The sequence below is a fragment of the Myodes glareolus genome, chromosome 9 (assembly GCF_982192425.1).
Source record: "Myodes glareolus chromosome 9, mMyoGla1.1, whole genome shotgun sequence".
NCBI classification, from domain to species: domain Eukaryota; kingdom Metazoa; phylum Chordata; class Mammalia; order Rodentia; family Cricetidae; genus Myodes; species Myodes glareolus.
This window is the reverse complement of record NC_142034.1, coordinates 73,825,551-73,838,125: the sequence shown is the minus strand read 5'-3', so window position 1 is coordinate 73,838,125 and position 12,575 is coordinate 73,825,551. Positions and strand designations below refer to the sequence as shown.

Genomic DNA, 12,575 nt, shown 5'->3' with positions numbered 1-12,575 from the left:
AAAGAAACTACACATCGGAATAAGTCCCTCTTTACAGATGCATTCCCAAAGCAACTCCTGCTTTCCAGTGACAGCGTGCCCACGTCTCCCTGCCTATACAGGTATCACTCATGCAAACAACACATTTTCTTGAGCGGAGATGGTGTGGCATCTTCACGGAACTCTGCAGCCTTTTCACTCCTCAGCCTGTCTTGGGGCTCTGTGCACATCAGTGTGTTCTTTCATCTTAAGCAGGGTGACACAAGCCAGAGTGAGGATATGTCAGAGCTTCTTTAGTTGTGTATTTATTTGGTGCATTTATTTCTGCACCAGATCTGTTTTCTCCACTAAAACATCAGGAATCATAAAATTCTCCTTAAACTTCTTAGATATTCCTATTATCCAGAGGACAGTCCAAATCTCTCAAAACTGTACCAAAACACAGTGAGGCCTTCCAAGCTCACTCCTTGTCTTCTCTTCCTACACATACTCTGTGCACAGCCAGAAAGAACTACTTTCAATATATCCTTAAGTATGCTGAACTACTGTGCACGAAATGCAGCCTCCTCAGGAAGAACAAGAGATTTTGAGATACTCATTTAAAAAGTCACCAGAGGCAGGAGGGGAAGTTAGGCTCTAGGAGTCTGGGATTTCCATTTCCTCTCAGTCCTTGAGGATCAAGTACCTGAAGAAATCTGTTGAGAATAGGCTGATCCAAGAGGGAACATGCTTGGCAAAGTTAGTAATGGCCTGTGGGCAGGGCTTTGGGGGGCTTCAGCTTCAGATCACGAGAACACAACTCTTCTAACACCAAAGAGCTGAGGTTCGCAGTCCCAAGGCTGCTGTGTTTTCTTTGTGTAACATTGCTTGATTAGCTTCCTGCTGGCATCGTCCCACTTGATAGCTTTCCGCTGACTCTCCCATTCGCACGACAAATAGATTAGCAGATGCTGTACTTCTTAATAAACTTGTTTGCCATAGACATTCCTGACCCACTTTTCCTATCTTCTTTATCTTCTCATCCTTGGTCCTCCCCCTTAACAGCCCTGTTACTAAAGAACCCGCTGGTCTAGGGCAGTCTCCAGTCACTGAGCCTACCTTCTATTCTGATTTTGTAGAGATTCTGGGGTATCTCAGGCCCGCCCACTCACCAAGAGAGGAGTCACCATGAATTTCTTTCTCTGCTTTCCAGGGTTCTTCTCCTTGCTGCAACACGGAGATCATTTTTGGTTTGGTAAATGGAAATCCTGATCACAAACAAAATTAACAATAAAAAAGGCTCAGTTTTGTTTTAACATGAACAAACATTGCATATTTGTGTGGGAAGCTCAGGAGATGGCACAGAACACTTTTATAGGGTACTTAGGCTGTTCCCTGCCATCTGATGGGATGTGTTGAGCAGAGGCCAAGTAGCTCATAGGACATGACTGGCAGAACTAACTGTACACTATGGAAACACGATAAGCAGGCAGTTCTAGAAAAGGAACGTTGGGTGTACAGGCAGAATAAAAACTTATAAGCAGGTATCTGTGAAAAAGATTAGGTGTCAAGTAGCCTGTTTAAAGTAGGAAAACACAATTTTATCCCTTTTAAAGGATAAAGTATATAGCATTTACCTGACTGCAAAAGAGGAAGTGGGAGAGGCAAGAAAGAGGTAGGCAAGGAGGGTTGAGGGAAGTCTTTGTTTACAGGCAGCACAGAATAAATATAATATGAAAATGCAGCTTCAACCCTGAAAGGATTTCTACTGCCAAACTACAGACAGTATCAGCCCCCTTTGTTCTCTTATTTTGGGCACTTAAACACCTGCAAGTGGCAAACAGTTCCAATATTTATAGAGATCTGATCTCTATAGCCCTACAGCAAAACCCAGTTAGGGTGTTTTAATAACCACAGCTTTCATTCAGGGAAGGCGGTGCTAGGTCTCATTCTGAATCTACGCCCCCAGGGAGCGCCCTTACCCAGGGAGGCCAGGTTGCTGTAGTTCTCCAGCATCACCTCCCGGTACAGGCTTCTCTGAGAGTGGTCCAGCTTCTTCCACTCATCCCGAGTAAAGAGCACGGCCACATCCTCGAACGTCACTGACAGCTGTGAGGGAAAGTCACCAACTCTAGGCCCAGCCTCATACAGCATGAGGGAGATGACAGGGTGGAAGGTGGACAGGCCATCGTGAAATGCTGCTGATGTCACTGAAGGTTCTAAAGGGGCCGGATCACCCATTTAATGATCAATTCAACCAGTGACAAGTACACAGAGAGAAGCGGTGGGTAGGAGTCTGGCTTTGCGTACAGGGAGTATGACCATTAGTGCACATCATGGTAATTAGAAGATTTTCTGATAAAGGTTCTTTTGAGTTTTTTATTTTGTTTTTGTTTTTGAGATAGGGTCTATATAGCTCTGGATGAATTTGGAACTTGATATGGTAGGATCATGCTGGCCTCAAACCCACAGAGATCTGCTTGCCTCTGCCTTCCTAGTACTGGAGTTTAAGGCATGCACCACCATGGCCAGCAAGATTCTTTACTCTTAATTTCCACATGCTTGCAATGCCTATAGAGAAAAAATAATTTACTATGAAGAGAATACAAAAGATGGTCTTTGCTTTTAAAGAATTTCTGCTCTAATCAGTGCATAGAAACATGCATAAAATAATTTCAACATTCCAATCTCCTGCTTCAACCCTCACTTCAGAAACAAGAATGTGAGGTCAGCAGCTGCCAAAACCGAATGTCACAGGCTTTACCACTGATAGCAGCACCACAACTGAAGATTTCTGACGTGAACACAGAACCTACTCTGTTCTTTCCTTGGTCTTAAACTTCTGGACCCTGAGGATTTCTGTTTTTGTTTTTACTGTAGTATTGACACAGGGGGAGAAGATAAGCAAGATGTAGGACAGGGTTCACATACACACGCAGGGATGAAGGTTCAGGACATGAACAAAACTTGACTCTCCTAGATGGAATGTGAAGGCTTACGGAAATGGAGCTACCCAAATCCCAGCCCTGTATGGGTCCAAAGATAACCTGTATTATTAATACAGTGTAGTCTGGTGCCACAGTATCTAAGGCTGGGTCATCACTATGAGCCTGGCCTGATCTAAACACTTTCCACCAACTAACTATGCCATTCTCTGACCTATTATAGAAGAGGACAAGGGTTGTTATTTTTATTTTATTGGTGAGGAAACTGAGACACAGAGAGTTAGACTTACTTTCCCAAGGCCCACAAATGGTAATGGAGGAGATGGGTTAAAATTCAGCTGTCTTGAGCATCTCATTTCCTGACCTCTGTGCTCACTGATTTTCTTCATGGCTTCTTGAGACATTGTCTCCCTGCTTTCAGAGTCATGCTCCTGAAACTGTGTCCCCTGCCGCATGGCTTTCCTTTGTCCACGTGATGTCTCATCTAGGTGGGGGCATCCTTTAAATTCCTGCACCTTAAAATGGCAGGTCACGATTAGTTTTCACACAAATGCTCCAATCAAAACTTAGGTTCCAAAGAGTGGGGGGCGGGCTATGGGCTGGAGAAGGCTGAGGGGGCATCGTAAGTATTTTCAAGGGCAAAAAGAAATAGACGAGCACTCTTAGTGAGGGCTGAGAGAAGCCTACACGAAGGAAGGAGACCAGAAGAACTTTCCCCAGATGTGTCCCTAGTGATAAGAGGGCACTTGCAGCCGGGCAGAGTGGTACGCCTTTAATTCCAGCACTTGGGAGGCAGAGGCAGGAGGATCTCTGTGAGTTCGAGGCCAGCCTGGTCTACAAGAGCTAGTTCCAGGACAGACAAAGCTACAGAGAAACCCTCTCTTGAAAAACAAAAACAAAACAAAAGGGCACTTGTATGTCACTGTCAATTTAGTAAGTACACAGCAGACTGGGATCAGTCAACAGCAAGGCTAGACATGCGGTGTGCTCACTACATAAATCACCCACGAGGAAGGACCAAATCCTGAATGCAGGGCTTCACTCAGAAAGGAAAAACAAAACCATACAAAACCCACCTTCTACTAAGAACTGAGATGGCAACGCGCTCACCTGAGGCTTCCCTTCCCTTTGCTCTGGAGTCATGGTCTCTTTCTGGGCTTTTCTCAAGGATGGGTACAGTCTCCAAAAATGTGATCTGAGGGAAGAAAAAAGTCGGACTACTTCGCACCCTCAGAAGCACCATCTCCGAATGTGTCCCATCAGCATCAGCTGAGCCTGGCTCTCCTGCCTCCAGAGAGAGAAGCAGGAGCTGGGGATGGGCATCAGAGAAGACTCAGGCGACAATGGACTCCATCCTAGAGGGGACTCACTGCGCCCCCAAGTGCCAGGCATCACTATTCACCACAGCTCAGCTGGCACCGCCGGCCCCTTCAGGTTAGGAAACTGAGGCCAGAGTCACTGTGAGGACGCAGCCGTTTCCATCTGCTCAGGTCTGACACAGTCCTAGGACGGTGTTCCTCCACTCCACGTGCTGCCCACCCAACAGCGCAGTTGTCAAAAGGTCAATTTCCAGAACCCAAGAGAAAACCCCAGAAAGGGGACCAGTGGCTCAGGGCAGCCCAAGCTGGGGCCGCCATAGGCCTCCATGTCCTCAAGCCTGGCCACGCCGCTCACCTCCCTCTGGCTTCCGCCACGCCTCATGAAGGCTTCGAGTCACGCGTGGAGACTCAGCCCCGAAGAGCTCTGCCCCAAGCCTCAAAGCCAAGCACAGAAGCCCAGCGGCCGGCTGAAACTCACAGGGGAGGCGGGGCTAGGGGTGGGGAGGGTTGGAGGACTGAGGACGCGCAGGCCTTTGGGAAATGTAGTCCACTCCGGGACCCAGGGTTTCTGGGATTTGAAGTTGACCGGCTCTGCCACTCTGGTGCGCAGCTGCAGTGGAGGCCCCGCAAAGGGCCCCAGTTTCAGCAGCTCTGTGGAGTCTTGGATGTGGAATGCATCGTAATTGCATTTGTTTGAATGATGGTGAGGCCAGCCGACACTGTCCTGAAAAGATCCACTTCTCCCGCTGTTACTTGAAATCGTATTGCGTTGTAAGGCTTTTGAAATAAACTAGAGAACAAAAGGGAACATCATTTGGTTTGCAGTGCTTTTTAGTGGGATAAAGAGTAGACACCGGGCTGTGCAAAGAGTTATATATTGCTTTAGACTCCGAGGGTTTTACAAGATTAAAAGCAAAAGAAGGGCAGGCTAGCTGAAACCTGAAGCTCCGGGATTTACAATCAATCAATCAGTCAATCAATCAATAAAGCTGAGAATGATAGAGGAAGAGGCCGTTGGTCTGAGCGCAATGCAGCACACACACACACACACACACACACACACACACACACACACACACGAGAGAGAGAGAGAGAGAGAGAGAGAGAGAGAGAGAGAGAGAGAGAGAGAGAGAGAGAGAGGGGTGGTGGTGGAGCGCCTCATCTGGCTATCGAGGAAACTGGGACTTCTTGGCAAACTGCTGCCAATAAAACTGCTATATGTTGCAAGTTGATTTTTATTCAATAGATTCTGACACACACACACACACACACATATTTATCTCTGTTTCTGATATAGATACAGTGCACTCAGGACAAAGATAAGAATCGAATACAGTCACGCTTTGCTTACTGGCAGGTGCACATTTCTGAGAAATGGGTTATTTATTTAAACAGTAGAACACACTGTGATTATAAGTGCTACACTTCTGTGTGACTATAAACACAGGCGTGATTACCACAAAAGTGTGAATAATGTGCTACAGTTTATAAAAGCTCCGTAACTAGGGGTAGAAAACACTAGATTCCAATGTAGTCTCATGAAACCACTATCACATAATATCAGAAAACAGGCTAATACAGTATGTTTCATGTACATATGTATATCTTCATGTGTAACTAGACATATACACTCATACAAACATGCACACATGCCAGTGTGAGTGAATATTTTTAGCCCCGACTCTGCATCCCTACTGCTAACATACTGTAATATTGACTACAGAGACGGGCATTTCCTAATTCTCCTGCAGCTGAACTGTCTTCCCATGGGCCCCCTTCCCTGCTCAGGAAATGCTAGCATTGCTCAAGACTAAATTCTAGGATCTTTCTTCTTATTGCTGAACCTTGAGTTTTCTCTACCTCAACTATTATTTTAATTGCCTTCAATTCTCTAGTATCCCCTACATTTTCTTCTGAGTTCTGGTAATAATCCGAACTCCGCCATCATCCAATTTTAATAAGAGTTGAGAGAGTGTCTCAAGTAGTTAGCCTCAGATTTGTTGGACAGACAAGATTGGCCTTGACCTCCCAATTTTGGGGATTGTAAGTGTGAACCATTCGGCTTGCACAGAGAGAGTCTAAGTGTTGTTTTTAGAGGGTGTTCCATATAGGTAATGAAGCAGGGTTTCAGTGTCACAGTACCCTGGAGCAAGTCCATTTGGGGTTTGTTTAATGATATATTGTTTGTGTTCTGACAAATAAAGCTTGCCTGGGGGTCAGAACCACTAGTTAGCCATAGAGTCCAGGCAGTGGTGGGCCAACCTTTAACCCCAGCACTTGCAAGGAGGAAGCAGGAAGATCAGGAGTTCAGGGTCACTCTGGGTTACACAAGATTGAACCAATTTAAAAGAGAACAGAGCCAAGCTATGGTGGCTCACACCTTTGGTCTCAACACTTGGGGTCTCATGCCTTTGATTCCAGTACTTGGGAGGCAAGCTTTTAATCCCAGCGTTGAGGGAGGTGGAGACAGGAATATAAAGTGGGTGGAGACAGGATCTCAGCCCTTTCAGTCTGAGGATTCACAGAGACAGAATTGCCCTCATTTGGTCTAAGTCTAAGGATTCATAGAGGCGAGAAGTCTCTGGGGGCTGGCTGCTCTGTTTCTCTGATCTTCCAGTTTACACCCTTGATCGATACCTGACTTTGAGTTTTTATTTAATTAGGATCGTGGTTAACAACAACCTGACCTTGAGGCAGTGATGGTCTTGCCCTGAGTCAGAAACAGCCCATCATGCCCAATCATCTTAAACTGACGTCTATATTTCCCTACTAAGACATTAACAATGGCAAATCTTTGACATCAAATGTATGCCGTTCCTTCTGTAGCAATTTAAGCCTGGGTGGGGACAATATGCAAGACATACCTACTATTCTTGATCTGACAGAAGGACTAAGGCCCGTGGTAGAGGGGAGTGGGATCCCCTGTCAGCACATCTTCTGTAAGTAGGGTTGCTGGATTTTGGTCCAATATCCTTATCTATGTTGGTAGGGCAATCAGACCTGGTAAGGTTGAGAACAGGCGCCTTCTGCTAAAAGAAACAATTGAATTTTTTTGTGAATGGAAGGTTCCATTGAAATTTTTATTCCATGTGATCTCATGGAGAACATTAGATATCTTGGAATTTAATCCAGTAGACACAGACCAATTTCTTCGTTACATAACCATTGAAGTTGAATCTGTTGAATTTTGAAATAAAGAAACTTGGTTACACATTAGAGAAGATAGAAACCCAAACTGCAAAGCAAAATAAAGCACCACGACCAAAGCAACTTAAGAGACGAAAGGGTTTGTTTTGGGCTTTCAGGTCCAGAGGAATAGAAGCCCATCACCATGACAGTAGGAAAGCGTGGCAACAAGCAAGCATGGCGGCTGCAGCAGAAGTCACAGGCTGCACCCTCCTCCCATTTTCCCCCACTCTCCCCACTCCCCTCCCCCTCCCTCTCCAGTCCTAAGAGAAGTCAGGTTTCCTTGCCCTGTGGGAAGTCCAAGGCTCTCCACCCTCCATCCAGGTCTAGGAAGGTGAGCATCCAAACAGACTAGGCTCCCTAAAAGTCAGCACATGGAATAGAATCAAAACCCAGTGCCATTATCATTGGCTTCTCAGTCAGCCCTCATTGACAGCCACGTTCAGAGAGTCTGGTCTGATCACATGCTCCATCAGTCCCAGTCCAGCTGGCCTTGGTGAGCTCCCATTAGATCAGTCCCACTGTCTCAGTGGGTGGACCAACCCGTCGCGGTCCTGACTTTCTTGCTCATATTCTCCCTCCTTCTACTCTTCATCTGGACCTTGGGAGCTCAGTCCAGTACACGGGCTACATCTTAAACCACAGATAGGAAGCAGAGAGAGAGAAAGCAAACTCAAAATGGCTGTGGTCTTTTGAAACCTCAAAGCCACTCACAGTGACATACTTCCTCCAGCATAGCCACACTTCTTAAGCCTCTACACAGAGTCACCAACTGGGCACTAAGTATTCAAAGGTTTGGGCTACAGAGGGCATCTCATTCAAGCCACCACATTCCACCCCTGAACCCCATCATCTTGTGGTCATATCATAATGCAAAATGCATTTAGTCCAACTTCAAAAGTCCCTATAATCTTTCTAGTCTCAATATTATTTTAAAATTCCAAAGTCTTTTTATGAGACTCAAGACAATTTCTCAACTGTAACCCCCTAAAAATCAAGAACAAAACAAAGTATATACTTCCAACATATAATGGCACAGAATATACTTTACTATACAAAAACGGGAAATGAGGGCATAATGAGAAAACATTGGACCAAAGCAAGACCAAACCCAGAAGGGCAAACTCCCAATCCTGTATCTACATGTCTGATGTCAAAGGACTCAGATGGCTCCATCCCTCAAACTTTACTACCCACCTCTCTCTTGAGCTGGTCCCACTCCTTGCGTGCAGCTTTCCTTGATGTGGAATCCCCCTCTGTGTGCTGTGATTACCATTAATGAATAAAGAAATTGCTTTGGACCTATAGCAAGGCAGAACTTAGGTAGGCAGGGAAAGCTAGGCTGAATGAGGGGAGGAAGAAGAGTGGAGTCAAAGAGCAGCCATAGATCCTCCACCTGAGACAGACGCTGGGAACATGACCTGGTAAATCACTGCCATGTGGCAATACATAGATTAATAGAAATGGGTTAAATTAATATATAAGAGTTAGCCAATAAGAAGCTAGAGCTAATGGGCCAAGCAGTGTTTTAATTAATATGGCTTCTGTGTGATTATTTCTGGTCTAAGATACCTGGGCAGCCAAACAAGTGGCCTCTTACTACATCTCCTTGGCATATATCCCGCTGTCCTAGCATCTTACACACTTGGCAATCTCTGATGGAATACAGGCTTCATTTCCACAGCTTCATGCAGTGGCCTCTTAGAAAGGTCCTGCCACACACATGGTCTCAGCAACTCTGTGAAACTACAGAGTAAGATTCCACAACCCATCTCTCATGCATACTTCATGACTCTAAAGTCGATTTGAATAAACTGCCAAGTTTGGCTGCCAGCTTGGAATGAGCCCTGGACCCCTTGAATCACATTTGTGGTAGCTTTTGTTTGTTCTTCTTTTTCAGGAGCAGAAGATTCCTTAGGCCTTTTCCTTTTAGAAGATGGAAGCTGAGCTGGATGGGGTCTTGCCCTGAAGACGCTTTACTCCACTACAGATCAGACCTCTCCTAAGCCTAACTATCCCTTTCAGCTTTAACTTTTCTTCTACCACTTGTGCTGTTGTAAAAGGAGCGGCAGGCCGCTTCCTGCCTCCCAGCTAGCTTTACCCGGAATAATTACATGGAAACTGTATTCATTTCAACACTGCCTGGCCCATTATATCTAGCCTCTTCTTGGCTAACTCTCATATCTTAATTAACCCATTTCTAATAATCTGTATCCCCCTTTAATGGTGGCTTACCAGCATGAGTTTAACCAGTGTCCATCTCGGGCCGGAGCTTCATGGCATCTGCCTGACTCTGCTTTCTTTCTCCCAGTATTCAGTTCTGTCTACCCCGCCTACCTATGTTCTGATCTATCAGGCCAAACAGTTTCTTTATTAATTGACCAATGAAAACAACACATAGAAAGAAGATCTTCCTACACCACCTGATTCTCATGGGACATGAGGAACATCGGTGATTGTTTGCTGAAATATCCATGAATGTCAGGGGCTGGGATGCCATAGGAAGACAGGCATGCTGAGGCAGGGTCTTGAGAGAAGTGGTGCATGGTACCCAGTTCCCTGGGTCAAGAAGGACTCTCTTTGCAGGAGAGTTAAGGTTGACTCTGTTGGGTCCCAGGCCTGGTGTGAGGCATCAGTGACTTCGCTGTGTCCTGCTGTGAGATGGGAGAGGCTTTGGGAGGGGATGTGAAGGGCAGACCAGGGTGTGATGTACAACCAAGAAAGGATGAAATCAGGGGAAGTCAGACAGTGGAGCCTGTCAGGGCCACTCATAGGCAAATGTACCTTTGTGTCATCTGCGTTCCTGAGGGGGAGGATAACAGAAAAATCAAATGCTGTTGAGCACACTTCTGACAGCCCCTGAAACCTGAGCAATAGTTCACGCAGGGGCCACCGACAACAAAATAACACAGGTCAAAACCAGCTATTCCCAGCTGTAGGCGGTTAGCCTCTTAAGAGTGTGCAGGGTACATTCCCTGCCTTCCCAAAAGCATACTGGGCACGGGAGAGACTGACCACTTAGTTCAAGACGCTCTCCCAGCCAGCACAGTTCATAGAAAGGCAAAAATCTGGAACCTATCACGCAGCAGGGGCAGGCATGGCAGTCTAAAGCGTGACTCTGTGACTCTTGTTCTGGTCAGTGTGTAGTGTTTTTTTTATTTTTATTAACTTGACACAAGCTAGGGTCCTCTGATAAGAAGGAACCTCAGCTGAATAAATGCCTCATTCGACTGGCGCATAGACAAGCCTGTGGGGCAATTTCTTCACTGATGATTGAAGTGGTCGGGCTAGTCACCTCTGACCAGTGCCATCCACAGGCAGGTGGTCCTGGATTGTATGAGAAAGTAGGGCGAGCAAGCTGCATGGAGCAAGGCAGTAAGCAGTGTTCCTCCATAACCTTTCCTGCATTCAGTTCCTGTCTCTTGGTTCCTGCCTTGTGTGAGTTCCTGCCTTGGCTTCCCTAGGTGAAGTGTGAGCCGGGTAAGCCCTGCCCTCCCTAGGCTGCCCTTGGTTATGGCGCTTATCACAGCAGTACAAAGAAACCAGGACTGCCTGCCCGTTCTGGCCTTGTTCGGGCAGGGCAGCACAGACTCCTCACCAGCGCCCCAGAGAAGGGAAGGTGTTCAATAGCCCCAGAGGCGCAGCGGCAGCACTTCAGGATAAGGACATCGAATGGCTCCAGGGAAATGGCGCTGTATTATAGAGGGCTAGATAGTGTCTACCTGCCATCTCGCTCCACCCAACGCTGCTCTTTAGATGAAATAACTGGGAGAAGTGATGTGATCCTTTCATGGTGTATTAACCTTTGCTAACAGTTCATTACAATTATTGCTATTACTACTACTACTACTACTACTACTACTACTATTAATTATCCCCTGAGCTGTCTAAGACTAATCGGCGTTTCCTGAGAATGAGCAGTGATGGGGCCTTCCAGGAGTCTACCCATCTTCTGCAGGAAGGTTTCTTTATATAATGCTAACCCTTGAAGGTCTTATACATTTGAGAGAGCACCTGAGGAACAGCAAAGATGACGGACAGTTCAGGAATTTAAAGGAAGGCGCTCTCAGGAGCTGTAGAATTGTTGGATGAAAATCCTGATGCCAGGACTCAGTTTTTTTTTTTTTTTTTGAGACAGAGTCTCACTCTGTAGCCATGGCTGTACTAGAATTGGCTACGTAGACCAGGCCAGCTTCTGCCTCCAGGGTGTTGGGATTAAAGACTTGTACCATCACACAGAATACGTCCCTATAATTTGCTGGCTGTAAGCTATAAGGGCTATTTCCACTTGTCTTAGGGTTTTTATTGCTGTGAAGAGACCCATGACCACAGCAGCTCTTATAAAGAAAACCTTTAATTGGGGTGACTCACATACAGTTTCAGAGGTTCAGTCTATTATTGTCATGATGGGGAGCATGGCAGTGTGTGGGCAGATGTGGTGCTGGAGCTGGGAGTGCTACATCTTGCAGGAAACAGGAAGTTGACTCAGACACTGGGTGGTATCCTGAGCATAGGAATCCTCCAAGCCCCCCTCCCCAGTGACACACTGCTTCCAAGAAGGCCATACCCACTCAAACAAAACCACACCTCTAATAGTGCCACTCCCTATGAGATTATGGGAGCCAATTACATTCAAACCACCACACCACTGCTGTTGGTTGCAATGCCAAGTGATTACGCTATACATTTTGGTTGCAGGACATGGAGAAACCCAGACTGAGACTGAATGGAGAGCTTCCTCCTTGTTGAATGACTTTCATAGCTCTAGAAGATACTATTCAAGGTTCTCAAGAATAATTGTCATAGCCTGCTTGGCTATGGACCGTGCTTATTGCATTTCCAACACACTGGGCAAAATCTACCTACTCATGAAACAGTGGCATTACTGTCATTGGTGCAACCGAACTGCTTTCTGTTTGGATCAGTACCCACCCCCTAGCAGCTCATTCAGTTCTGGTACTATAAGCCAGGACATAAGCCCATGGCCAAGGAGGTCATAGGCCCCATTGGGGATGCAGTTGCTATTGTTTTGTTAAGTGAACGGGATGTGCCTATCAATTTGCCTTATAAGTGTTTGTGTTTATGCCCATAAACGGTCACTGTTGTCATTTCGGTCCTGAAGTGAAACCTTTTGTAATGGGTGGTATACTGCACAGACTCATAACCT

General features: G+C 46.1%; 1 protein-coding gene across 6 annotated transcripts in view; it reads right to left on the bottom strand.

Annotated features, from left to right (window-relative positions):
• The window catches only part of Zfp2 (ZFP2 zinc finger protein), a 29,015-nt gene extending 23,996 nt beyond the window's left edge, over nucleotides 1–5,019 (bottom strand). Inside the window, exons 1-5 of one of the 6 annotated variants that reach the window (XM_085694902.2) lie at nucleotides 4,578–5,019; nucleotides 4,014–4,098; nucleotides 3,194–3,418; nucleotides 1,941–2,067; nucleotides 1,131–1,185 (exon numbers count right to left, since the gene is read on the bottom strand). In XM_085694902.2, coding sequence (XP_085551028.1) covers nucleotides 1,142–1,185; nucleotides 1,941–2,067; nucleotides 3,194–3,418; nucleotides 4,014–4,046 — 429 coding nt within the window. In that variant the 5' untranslated portion in view covers nucleotides 4,047–4,098; nucleotides 4,578–5,019 and the 3' untranslated portion in view covers nucleotides 1,131–1,141. Of the gene's footprint in view, nucleotides 1–1,130; nucleotides 1,227–1,940; nucleotides 2,068–3,193; nucleotides 3,419–3,979; nucleotides 4,099–4,577 lie in introns of those variants that run through there. The other 5 variants (XM_048451640.3, XM_048451649.3, XM_085694899.2 and 2 more) reach the window with 5 other exon arrangements.
• Between the last annotated feature and the right edge of the window lie 7,556 nt (nucleotides 5,020–12,575).